The sequence below is a fragment of the Panthera leo genome, chromosome A3, assembly GCF_018350215.1.
Source record: "Panthera leo isolate Ple1 chromosome A3, P.leo_Ple1_pat1.1, whole genome shotgun sequence".
Classification (NCBI taxonomy): domain Eukaryota; kingdom Metazoa; phylum Chordata; class Mammalia; order Carnivora; family Felidae; genus Panthera; species Panthera leo.
Window position 1 is genome coordinate 89,880,540 of NC_056681.1, and position 13,657 is coordinate 89,894,196.

A 13,657-nucleotide genomic window follows, 5' to 3' on the forward strand; every position below is an offset into this window, starting at 1 on the left:
CTCACACTATCAATTTTGTGTAGGTAGTGACAAAAGCAAGCTGAAGTTTTAAGTTTTTCTTTCATGGATTTAGAAACCCTGGTCAGGGTTTAGCCAGGTACTTGAATCAGTAATTCCCTCCTTGAATGTTGATTTGTGAATTTGTGTGAGTGTGGTATGGGGGCTATCTGGCAGGAAACTCGATCCCAAATCATTTTAATTCTAAAAACATAAGTTAGCTTGGCCATTGGTTCCTTTAATTACTTGGCTTTCTCTTTCTTCCTTGTTGCTTTTCCTTTACCAAGATGGCCGACGTGGAGCCCTCTTCTCATTGGTCGTATTTTCGCAGGTGGCGGCTCTAGCCCCGCCCACCAGCTTGCCGCCCTGGATCCGGTGTTCCTGAGAGTATAATGAGTAGATCAGCGGGAGTGGGAGGGGCGGGCGCCGGATGTGACGTTTCCGGAAGCTCCGAGTGTCGTCCGCGGGGACAGGTGGGGAAGGGTCCTGGGAATGGGGTGGGGTTGGGCCACTGAGCTTGTTCGGACTCTGAAAGGGAACGGCCGCCGTGAGTGTGGGGCCTGCAGCCTTCTCCCCCCGCGCCCTCTGCCCGGTCCGCCGCGCGCGAGGCCACTGATGGCTTCTGTCCCAGCCAGGCCCAGTGCATCCCCGCCTGCCGCGCTCAAAAGACCCGAAAACCTTGGATAATTTTGCCCTGGGTTGGCAGCTTGGGTTTGAGGGCCTTCAAGAAGCGGGCCTCAAGCAGGTGTCAGGAGGTCCCTCTTTACTGAATACACCACCTCTGCGCATTCCTGCTACTTCCCTAGATCTCCTCCTCTCTTCCCCCTTGTTTGCGGGTGCCGCATCTCCTCTTTGGAGTGTTGCTCAGCCCTGTAGTACTGCTGGCCTCGGGAGGGGGTTCCATCCGCCTAAAGATCCTCTTCTCAAAGCTACTGAGGCGCAACAAGCATCCTCTGCTTCAGTTGGTTTTAATGGGCTCTGGACTGAGTTTACTAATGAGGCAACCTAGGAAAGTTTTAGCAGCTTTCTGAGCCTCTAAAAAGGCTTTGGGGAGATGGAATGCCTCTGCATCCTTGGTCGTCCGCACAGCTTTTGGACTACTCGTAAGGGTGTCTAGATAGGAAGCTTGGGGGCAGTGTGACCTAGAGATAGAATTGGCCAAGAGAGACCTCTTGGGGAGGGACTGGAGTGGAAAACAGAAAAGCAGTGGCTAGACAAATGAAACAAATGTGTGGATTTCTGGACAGAATCCAGGACAGAATCCTGACTGGAGGAAAAAGATCTCTGTTGGGAAGGAGCAAATTTAAGATCGAAAACAAAATGGGGCCAGTAGACTTAGGGCCTTGAATTCTAGTATATACAGTTTGTATATACCAGAACGTGCTGGCTAGGGTGTGCTGTAATTCAATGTGTAACAAATACCCAGATTCTTTTTGAAAATGATGGTAGAGTGTTATCTGATTGGAAGTTGGAATCTGATTCTAACAGCAGAGTATCTAGAAAGATTGTAGAATTACTGCGGTTTGAAACACAGGAAGGGAAAACTCTTGGGGTTTTTGTTGATTTGTTTTTTGCATTCCCAGTTACCTTTGTGCCTGTTTGTTGTTTGAAGAATGCTTAATCTTTGAAGATAGATTTGAGTAAATTGTTTTGTTTTGTTTAGATCTAAATTCCTTACCCTGATGTGATGAATGATGTTGTGGGTTGACTGGAATAGTGGTTTGGTGAGCAGAACTAGGATTGTGAGCGTTTGTTCCCAGACCAGTTCCCCTCACCTTGTATTCAGATGTGGAAAAGTACACCATAGAAAAATGTCAGTTACTCTCATTAAATACAAATGATCAAAGTTGAAATCAGTTAAAAATCTTCATGAAAGTTCATTGAGCATACAATGTCAGGTACTGGAGTAGATGGAAATGGGTAGCCGGTAGGAGAAATAATGCCAAAAATATAAGATACCATCCTTCCTTTTATGGCAGGGCCACCTAGTGGTAGAGAGAATGATTAACTTGAAGAGTAGAACCGAACACCCATTATAGTTTACTCCTTGTACCACGTAATTATGGCACAGAGATTGTAGGCTTTTGAGTCTGCCAGTACTTCTGTCATTGTGATGTGGGCTTCCTTGAGGGTCTCAGCTTTCCTGTAGGAAGGAGACTTTCTTTGATACAAGCCACAGCATATGGTATTTTTCTCTTAATTTCTTCATAAGGTAGAAGTTTGTGGGATAACCAGTTACTGTGTACTAGGCTGTGATGGGGACCATGGTGCTGATGCCACCTGTTTTTTCTGTCTCAGAACTTCTTGGTCCTGATGTCTGACCATGGAGACGTGAGCCTTCCGCCCGAAGACCGGGTGAGGGCTCTCTCCCAGATGGGTAGTGCAGTGGAGATAAATGAAGACATTCCACCCCGACGGTACTTCCGCTCTGGAGTCGAGATTATCCGAATGGCATCCATTTACTCTGAGGAAGGCAACATTGAACATGCCTTCATCCTCTATAACAAGTATATCACGTAAGACACCTCCAGGTTCCTTTTTCTTTTCCGGTGACTGATGCCTCACTCATTCTGCTCATGTGCTCATTTATTCTGCCCAGAATTGCTAAAAGTAGAGAACTTTACAACATCATTAGCATTAATCATTTTTGCAGGCAGCTCCTACATACCGACTGTCCTTGACATAAAGAGTCATGAGTACTGAAAGTGTTATTTTCATGACTCAGTGATTTCATGAGTAAGAGACCTAGCTTTTTTGGCCTGTGCCCACATAGCCCAGCTGTTAGACAAGGGAGATGATGGTTAAACTACACATGTTTTGTATTGATGAGTGCTTTTCCTGTCCTCTATTGAGGCAGCTAATCATAGCATTATTGCTGAGGGGTAGCAGAGCCAAAATTCCTCACCCCTACTTATTTTGTCACAAATTGAGTGATTCAAGAAAAAGGTTTTTCTTCTTAACCTTTATTATAGTCACGCAAATCATCAAATAAGTATTGACCGCCTACAGTTCATGTGACTCATCATAAGACCTTTCCCTTGAGGTACTTAGCTTCTTAGGGTAGGCAGCATAAATAGATGTCAGTATAATTAACAGGGGACAACTTCTAAATCCCCAGTGATAATGAAACGATGTCTAATTTAGGAAGGGAATACTGTTAAAGGATCTCATTTATAATCTCTGGTCTTGTTCTTTTATAATAATACCAAGGCCTTTAAAAAAATAATAACTATAATGTGTGTGTATGGCTCTTCATAGTTCCTAAGGTATTTCACCTGCATTATTCCATTTGATCTTCATAGCTGTGTGTGCATTGAAAGGACACATTGTCCTTCCATTCTACATGTGAGGAAACATACTCTGGGCTTAGTGATCTGCTTTGTTCCACACTTTAGAGTGACAAAACTCAGATTTCCTAACTCTTAATTCAGGATTCGGTCTACAACATAGGCCCTGTTTTTGTTTGTTTTTTTTTTTTTGGTAATGTTCTGTGAGTTGAAGCTAGAGTTGAGACCATAGTGTTGAGCCACACTGACTACTTTTGGTTATTTTTAGGTATTTTTTGAAAAGGTAACATGTACATGTGGTGGAGAATTCAGAAGGCACAAAAGGATATATATATATTTAAAAATGAAGTCTCCCGATCACTTCTCTTTTCCCCAAAATCTCAGTGCCCCTCCCCAGAGATAGTCACCCTTACTAGTTTCTTATATGTCCTCCCAAAAGTAATCAATGTAATTCAATTGTATCATGTTAAGTTTTTGATCCCATACTACTCCGCAGCAGGGTTTGTCAACCTTGGTATTATTGACATCTGGGGTGGAATAGTTCTTTGTTGTGAGTACTGCCCTGTGCATTGTAGAGTGTTTAGTAGCATCCTTGGTCTCTGTCCACTAGATGCCAGTAGCACCCCTCCCCCTCACTGAATTGCGGCAGCAGAAATGCCTCCAGACATTACCTGATGGTCTCTAAGGGGCAAAATTGCCCTGGTTGAGAACCAGTACTCTAAAGAAAACTAGCACAGAAGCAGACTTCCTGGGATTCGTACTGTGATTTTAGAGTCCCTTTAGTAGAAAAGGGACTGCTGTTGTCTATTTTAAGTTTAGAAGTAGTGCCTGTGTCCTCAGAGATCGTGCAGTCCATCCATGCCATCGTGCCCTGTTGTGTGACCTTAGTGTTGATAAAGTTTCATAGAGTTATAATTGTATGTAATAATAATATATAATTATAATTATAAATTTTGCCTCTCTTTTGCTATTATGAGTTTTTTTATTCCTTGGCACAATGGGCACAAAATTTGTTTTCCCGAGAAATCTCCGTGACTACTGTCCCTTTCTTTTGCTGCTAGTAGAAATAATATTCCTGAATATTTCCAGTGATTTTGTGGAGAGTTCTTCCAGAATGAGGCCCCTGGGCACAATTCTTCAAAGAATCATAATTGAGAAAGTTAAGTAGAATCACAGAATCACTCTACCAAGTATTTTCTGAAGGACCTTCTGGATTCTGTTGCCCCTTGCCCTCAGGCCATATTCATTCAACAAATATATATTGCATACACCTGCTACCTGCTTGGCACTGCTCTAGGTCTTGGATATATAAGAAGTAAAATGGCCCCTGCCTTTACTGGTGTACCTTTCTAGTTATAGGAGAAGACAGTAAACAGGTAAGCAAATAAACATCTAGTCTCAAAGTAGGGCAAATGCTGTGAAAGGAACAAAGAGAGTGCTGTGACAGAGAATAACCAAGGGTGTCAAATAGAGTAAGGTCTGTCTGAGAAGGTAAGATTTAAACTGAAAGTTGAAGGATGCCATAGAGTTGGTCATTCCAAGAGCATACACCAGAATGTTTAAAGCAGGTGTAACTGCATTCAGAAGCTCTTGGGTAGGAATTACCTTAGTGTGTTCTAAGGATTGAAAGAAGATCATCATGTTTGGAGGGTAGCAGTTGAAGGGGGGAGAATAAGATGAGGCTGAGGGCAGGTGGAGCAGAATCATGCAGACCACGGTAAGGAGTTTGTATTTTATCTTGACAGCGTTAGAAAGCCATTGCAAAGTTTTAAGTTTTAAGAGAGGTTATGACCTAATCTTACTTATATTCTGAATATATAAATTGGGGCTGCCATGTTGCAAATGCTGAAGGGTGTGTTAAGAGAAGGCAGGGAGATTAGTTAGGATACTCTTAATGGCAATTTAAGAGAGAGGCTGATGGCTTGGAGTGTGGCAGCATGGAAAGAAGCAGGTGGATTTGTATTCTGGAGGTAGAGTCTATGGGACTTACTGACAGTTTGGGAGGGATGATGGTATCAAGGTTGATCTCAGGTTTCTGCCATTAGTAACTTAGGATGTGCTGGCCCATTCACTGAGATGGGGAGAACGGTGTAGAAAAGGGGTTGAGTAGAGAGGATATTCAAGAATTCAGGCCTGGTTTTTTTGACATGTTAAGGTGTTAAGTTTAGGAAGTTGGATGTACCAGTCTGAACTGAGGAGAGGTCTGGGTTGGAGATACAAACCTAGGAGTCCCCTGCATATAGACGGTTCTGAAGCCATGAGAACCGCTGAGATCTTCTGGCATATAGGTCTTAATCTGGGGTCCAGGAACCCCACAGGGATTCAGAGGTAGAATTTGGACTCCATGAATTCGGTTGGGAAAAACTTTTCTTGTTTCCACTAACCTCTAACTGAAATTCAACATTTCCTTCAATTTTGCACAGTAATAATAATATTCACAATGTCACCAATAGAAATCACTATTTTTATATCACATTACAATTGATGCTGATACCTCGAAATAGCATTTAACACTTGCCACTGCTTCTGAATTACAGTACTGTTATTGAAGCCACAGTTAGATCCTTTTAAAAATGTATTAATAATATATTAATAAAGAAGCACATGTTACAATTTTTATATTTTGAAAACTGTATTTCAGTAGAATTGGCTTCTTTTGTAATCCTTTATGTTTTGTATTATATCTTTAAAAAATTATTCTGTGGGGTCCATGAGCTTCATCAGATGCCAGAAGGATTCCTGACACATTCAAAGATCAAGAAAGCTTAATAATAAGACTGTAGAATAGGGGCTCCTGGGTGGCTCAGTCGGTTGAGCATCTGACTTTGGCTTAGGTCATGATCTCACCACTTGTAGGTTCGAGCCCCGCGTCGGGCTCTGTGCTGACAGCTCAGAGCCTGGAGCTTGCTTTGGATTCTGTCTCTCTCTCTCTCTGCCCCTTCCTAGCTCATGTTCTGTCTGTCTCTATCTCAAAAATAAAAACATTAAAAAAATTTTTAATAAAAATAATTAAAAAAAAAAAAAAAGACTATAGAAGAGACCTGAGGTTGGTTGGGGAGGGAGGGCGGGCCAGCAGAAGAGACTCAAAGGGAGGTTTGAGAGGCAAGAGGAAATCCAGGAGAGAATGGTGTATTTGCAGGAGAGTGGCCAGGCTGTGTGAGAAAGGGTCAGATGGGATGGGTGAAGTTTTGGGTTTGGTGTCGTGATGTCATTGGTGATCTTGGTAAACAGTTTCACCAGAAGGACTAAGAAGACATTAGATTGGAGTGGGCCGAAGAGTCAGTGGACAATGAGAAAGTAGAGACCGTGAGTCCCGTCCAGAGGTGGGCAAATATTTTCGTAAAGGGCCAGATAGTAAATAGTTCTGGATTTGCAGGCCATTTGATCTCTGTCACAACCTCTGTCTTGTAGTGTGAAAACAACCATTAGATAACACATGCACGAATGGGTGTGGCTGTGTTCCAACGAAACTTCATTTACAGACACAGATGGCAAACCAGATTTGACCTATTAGCTGTATTTTGCCAAGCCCAGGCATAGATAACTCTTTCGAGGAGTTTGGTAGGAAGAGTGAAGTGAAAAAATGAGGAAGTAATTGAAGGGGGACAAGGAGTATGTGAATGTGTGGTGTGTATTTTAAGATGGGAGATTCTAGAGCATACTATTTGCTAATGGAAAGGAGCCTGTGAAGAAGGAGAGGCTGATGGTACAGCACAAAAAGAGAGTTTAACTATCGCAGTAAACTCTTGAATAGGCAAGAGGGGGTAGGATTAAGAGTACTTAAATTGATATTGTTCTGTGACTTGGGGTTGCTTTGAGTGACATGAATATCCATGTTAACGGCAAGATCGGTATGGGGAGTCTGTCCCTGCACATGGTGCCCACTTACAGGACCATTTAATATGATGAAGTAGGCCCTGGAGGAGAGCTCAGTGGGAAGATGGTGGCATGAAGCAGCTCATTTACTTAATTTGCTAGATTCGGAGTTTAATTTGGGACTTTGTTGGATTGGCTTGACCTGAAGCGAAACGTGTAGCTACCTTCATTTTTCTCGCAGGTATCTTCAAGACCCTAATTCTGATTCTGTGAACTGACAAGCTGTAGGAGTTGCAAAAAAGTTCTGGCTTAATATTCTCAGTCTGTTTTTCCACCGCATTTTACTTGGTTAGATTCTTGTCAGTAACAGTGGCTCACTTTGGCAATTATTACTACTGAGGAGGGAGGAGGGAAGGGAGCAGGCATCTACCTCACCACTCCTCTGCCTCCCCCACTATTGCAAGTCATTGTTCTAGACCTTTTGTGGGTACTTCAATTCCGGATTTTAAAAGGCATGTTTGTTCTTTTCCCTGGGCAGTTCAGGCATCTTAATGATCTGAAGCACATTTCCCCCCCAGAGTAGGCATGCTTTGCCTTTTGCAGACCCCAGTATAGCAGGATCTTCAGCATATTAAATCAGTACATATTTTCATGATGAGCACAGACAATAATCCAGGCGGTGAATTCTTTCACAGCTTTTTATGGTCATTGACTAGGCTACACAGAAGGGAGTTACAGAGGACTTAGGCACTTCTCGTCTGCTGTGTGAACCTCCTATAACACAGACCTGCTTTCTGAAAGTCGTCTGTCACCTGCATTGACAATGTTTTCCATTGGGATTGGGGCTTACAGACTGAAGAGGGTTTTCATCTGTGATCGTGCTCACTTTGCTCAGTAACTTCTAAGATAGGAAGAAATAAGAGGAGAGTCTTTTAGCCATCCACGTTACAGAATTTCTGCTTGGCTTTTTAAATTAGTTTTTTTCTCAAACTATCCAGCGAGGGAAATATTAAAGCAAAAAGAAGAGTCACATCCCCCAGAGGTGACCACTGTCCTTTCTTGTGTGTCCAGGAAAATGTATATGTCTGTGCAAGCACATAGGCTCACACGTTTATCCTTTTTTTCTTAAAGCTTGAATGAGATCATACAATATATTCTGTTCTACAGCTTGCTTTCTTAGCAGTCATATCTTTCCATACTAGGACATACTGATCCATCTCATTCTCTTCAGGGCTATTTCTTCTGCCTGGAACGGTCTTGTCCCAGGTCTCTTTATGGCCTCCTCCCTTCCAGTCCTTAATTAAATGCCATCTTCTTGGCGATGCCTTCCTTAGCTGCCCTAAAATCTTACTCCTTCTCCTGTCACTTCCTATTCCCCTTCCCTATTAATGAGTTTCTCCTGGCATTGATTATATATATATTGTTTTGTTTTATTGTCTGTTCCCCCCACTATAATGCACACCCTCTGCTGGGAGGGATTTATGACTGTTCATCGCCAAATCCCCAGCCTTTACAGTAATGCCTGATCCCATAGTAGGTGCTCAGTAAATATCTGTCGAATGAATGAGTGAATGATTATGTTGTTTTTCACATTTGAGTGCAGCATAATTTATTAAATATTCCCCTATTGATGGGCATTTAAGTTTTCATTTAAGTTTTTCTCTACTTTTATGACCAGTGCTATATTGAATAGTCTTATATCTTTGTACTGTTGTGTACGATAAATTCCTAGAGGTGGAATTGTGAGTTTAAAGGATATACAAATTTTAAAATTTGAATAGTTGTCTCCCCTCCCCACCCCCAAGAAAATTACTGTCCTGTGATAATACAGCGTATTATCAAATTACAGCCCCGTTAAGGGTGTCTAAGGACACCCATTTCCCAACACCCTGTGTATACTGGTTATAATCAACCTTTAAGCCATTGCCAATCTGATATATGGAAATGGTACCTCATCTTAATTTGAATTTCTTTCATTATAAGTAAAGTTGAATACCATTTCATATACTTACCTTTTGTGTTTCCTTTTCTGCATATCTCTTTTTATCCCCATCGTCCTAATAGTTTGCTTTGCTTGTGTTTTTGCCAACACATCTTTGCTTTGGTACGTTTCCCTTTCTAGGCTGCAACCAGATCTAACCCAGAGAACAGTATACCTCTGGCCACAGGTATTCTACACCTAGAACACTTCTAGCCCTGGTGTTCACATCTTTATCTGTTCTTCTTGCTCACAATTTTTGTTTATTTATTAGTGAAAAACAATCATATAGCATACAGTGCAATCATAGTAGATGTTGGCTAGGTGCAAGGCACTGTGCTCAGCACTTTTTTTTTTTTAATCTCTTTAAGTGTCACAGCAACCCTATCAGGTAGTACTAGTTTGTCTCCATATATATAACTCATATATATATATATATATATATATATATTATATATATATATATATAATATATATATGTATGTATATATATAATATATATGTATATATGTATATAATATATATATGTATATGTGTGTGTATATATATATATATATATACACATATATATACACACACATATACATATACATACACACACACACACACACACACATACATATAAAGAAGGGTAGTGAGACCCTTCTTAGTAACTTGCTGGAATTCACACAGCTTGTAATGGCCAAGCCAGGATTTGAGCCCAGGCAGGCTGCGAACTAAACGCTGAGCGCTATTGACTCCTGTACAGGCAATGGGCAACGTTGCCAGTTCTGTTTTCAAGAGACCCTTCTGCCTGTATGTTCCCCATTCAGAAAATTGACTACAGTTGTGGAAACAAGAGAAACGTATTCATGTACAGCTCTAGAAGTTTCATCTTATAAACTAGATTCCACTGCATGGTTCAAAATCAAAATGATAGAAAAAGGCGTATGGTGAGAGGTTTCACTCCCACTCTTGTCCCATCTGCTCTATTTCCCCTGCTGTCTACTTTCCTTAGTTTCCTGACTTACTGTGTACTTGGAAGTAAATGTATGTGTACGTACACATACAGAATTTTCCCCCTTTCATACTTATAAGATAGCATACTATATGTACTTTTTTATACTTTGGGTTTTTTTACTCAGCTCCTTCAAAGGTTTTAAGACCATTTTATTCCTCAGATATTTATTGAGTGCCTCTTCACCCAGGCACTGTCCCAGCTTTAGAGGGACATGCAAAGAAGCACAAGACACAGGAATCTCTGGCCTCAGGGACTTCACAGTTCTTCAGGCTGATAGCACAAGTGAATATAAAGTGTGGTGTTTATACGACATGGTACTATATTGGCTGATTCGGGCTTTCATACAAAGCACATGTAGCCTGCTAAAGTTATGAACAGGTACCTTGGTCTTTAGCGCCAAGGGAGAGTCATTGAATTATAGGTCTCTTGAACACAAGAACTAGTCTTACTTATCTCAACATCTTCTTCAAGACTCTATTGGTGAACAAACAAATCTGTATTTATTTTAAATATAGACTTCAAGGAAACTTTTATATCTTTTTCATGAACCCAAAGGGAAGTGTTTTAGAATCATTTTGATTTTAGAATTCATCCTTGGCTGAAGGGTCTTGTCAAATTGGATTGAAATAAAAATTTCATGTGCCTAGTATAGAACTAAGGGAGGAGTGCTCATCTAAAAAGAGTTTGCTTTGGGGTGGCTCAGTTGGTTAAGCGTCCAACTTCGGCTCAGGTCATGATCTCATGGTTCGTGAGTTTGAGCCCCACGTTGGGCTCTGTGCTGACAGCTCAGTGCCTGGATCCTGCTTTGGATTCTGTGTTTCCCTCTCTGCCCCTCCCTTGCTCATGCTCTGTTTCTCAAAAATAAATATTAAAAAAATTTTTAAATAAAAAAAATGAAAAGAGTTTGCTTTGGGCTCCTGGATGGCTCAGTTAAGCGTCTGACTTCAGCTCAGGTCATGATCTCACAGTTCTTGAGTTCGAGTCTTGCATCAGGCTCACTGCTGTCAGCGCAGAGCCCGCTTCGGATCCTCTGTCTCCCTCTTTCTCTGCCCTTCCTCCACTCTTTCTCAAAACTAACTAAATAAAAGCATTAAAATTAAAAAAAAAATAAAAGGAGTTTGCTCTCGTGGGGGTCATCTTCTTTCCCCTTACTGAGCTGTCCTCCTCTGTTTACTCCCCGTGGGCAGAAAGTAGAAAAGAGTCAGTTAGTCCCAACTCTAGTACAGTATTTTAGAACTGTGGGCAAACTCCCCTCAATTGATTTGTTTTGGGCCTTAGCTTGTATATATTACAACGTACTTCTATTAAAAGACGTCTTTGTTCAGTACCCTCCCCCCCCCCCCCCAACAGTTCTGGACATTCCAGGACCATGTGGAGGCAGTGTGATACAGTGGTTAGAAGAGCAGACTCTGGAACTGGTCTTCTGGCTTTGGAATTCTTAATCTGCTACTTTGGGTTGTGACAAGTTGTGACAAATACTTCTTTGTGCTTTTACTGTCCCCACATAGACATCATTAATGTTAGAGATCTGTGAATATTTTTCCCACTGAGCTTTACAGCCAGGGACAAAATGTAAAGAGAAAATCTAGCCCTTATATTTCTCTAAGAACTTTTTATCAGGACCATAATGCAAATTACAACGTAACACGCACATAGTATATACATAACACATGTACCATCTAAGCATCTTAGTGCTTAGTATGATGCAAGGAATATTCTGCTTTGAAGGAGGATGGATCCCAAAGAAAAAGAAGCCAAGGTTAAGGTCACAGGGCTAATCATAGAACATGGGTTTCCTGCCCTTGGCTGCCAAACTGTTATTTGAAGAAGAATTTGTGACAGAGGCCCTTTCCTTTGGAAGCCTGTCACTGTAATAAGAAAAGAATCTCTTTGGAGGTATATTTTTGGGCACAAGGTAGGTTTGCTTTTCTCCCCTCATCTTTTTAGTTGTGGGAGTCTAGTGCTTCCTGCACACCTAATTTGGGAGAGGAGGGAAACATAGGGTTGGAGGTGGGTGGGGAACATGGTCACTGGGTGTGTATTATCCCTCCCCTGAATGTCTGGAAACCCGTCTTGCAGTGGGTGCAGGACAAGGGAGTCGCCTTGCTTCAGAGTCTGTTGGACATTTTCTTTGCATGATAATCATTCTGATCCGTTCCTTTAGGCTCTTTATTGAGAAACTGCCAAAGCATCGGGATTACAAATTGGCTGTCATTCCTGAAAAGAAAGACACAGTAAAGGTGGGTCTTCACTCTCACTGTTGCCCATCTAAAAGCTTCAAAGCAGCACAGACTAACTTCAAGGTAAAAGTAGTGGTGTCCGCATCTGAGCATCAAATCCGGCAACGGGAAATAAGGCCATTTCACCAGATCAGTTATGAAGTAGCAGGTATGGGACAGTAGGGGGTATTCTGCATTGTTTTTGGAAACGTTGTTGCCATTGCCAAGTTGTCTTAAGTCACTTTACTTCTCTACTTCATTAGCTAGGAATTATCCTAATTCTCAGTTTTTGATTTTTGTGTCTCAGAAGTTAAAGGAGATTGCATTTCCCAAAGCAGAAGAGCTGAAGGCAGAGCTATTGAAACGATATACCAAAGAATATACAGAATATAATGAAGAAAAGGTAACTATATAATAAAAAGGAAATTATTTTGCTTTCTTAGGCTGTGCCCTAGGATTGCGATATGATATTTTAACAGGTCTTGTGATTTTAGTGTCATAGTTTATTTTTTTCAGCAAAGGCAAGAAACTCAAGTAGAACACAAGTGTTTAGGCTGAGGATTCTAACATATTTAGCCTGCTTGTCCTGGAGGGTGATTTGAGGGACAGAAAATCTGTTGCTTATGTGCTATATCTAGAGGGAGAACCTAAGAGCAGTGAAACATTTCACTGAAACGTAAGTTTTTAGATCAGTGAATTTTGGGGTATTGATTCACATTTGGTTATACCTGTTGATAATACTTGTTTTTCAAGCTAATTTCAAATGCTTCTTGTTAGGAAGAGTTAGTTAGAGCACGTGGAGAACTCCCAAGGCACTGCCTGTGGTCTGTGTCAGATGTGAAATTCGCACTGCCGGCAACTCCAGATTATTTTGTAGCGCTCTGCTGAGCCCTGTTCTGGACTCTGATGTTGAAAATCAGCAGAGAGGTAAACAGCTATGAGGCATATATTTCTAAGGTACCGAGTGAGTGAAAACCTTAATGAGGGTGATTGTTACTTGATGTTTCTTGTTAGTTTAAAATGTCACTTCGTACTGAGCTAGTCACCAGCTAAATTTTGGAGGCTTCCTTTTGGGTTAAAATTCTGCAAAGACCCCCTTACTTCGGATACAGAATGTATACATGGTAGAGTTAGAGAATAAGACTGTGTCTGATACAGATTATGCAGCGCGAACAGTAAGTTGCATCAAGATTTCGGTTAAGAAGAAAATGTCTTAGTAAGAGCCATTGGGGAAGGGTACTGAGGGGGTCGGGACCGTCACTGTCCTTGAAGAGTAGGTCTGCCGTGGCCTGGTAGACACAAGCGGTGACCACTTGGGCAGACATGAGCTGCCGAGGGAGGCACAGATTCCGTGTTGGGA

General features: G+C 41.5%; 1 protein-coding gene across 4 annotated transcripts in view; it reads left to right on the forward strand.

The window, feature by feature from the left end:
* LOC122216210 (STAM binding protein) overlaps positions 1-13,657 on the forward strand; it is a 54,868-nt gene that overhangs the window by 11,846 nt on the left and 29,365 nt on the right. For 2 of the 4 annotated variants that reach the window (XR_006200785.1, XM_042932735.1), the window contains exons 1-4: positions 390-470; positions 2,296-2,513; positions 12,243-12,318; positions 12,605-12,700. Coding sequence is in view for 3 of the 4 variants with exons in the window: in XM_042932735.1 (XP_042788669.1) it covers positions 390-470; positions 2,296-2,513; positions 12,243-12,318; positions 12,605-12,700 (471 nt within the window). In the remaining variant the exon portion in view is untranslated. The other 2 variants (XM_042932736.1, XM_042932737.1) reach the window with 2 other exon arrangements.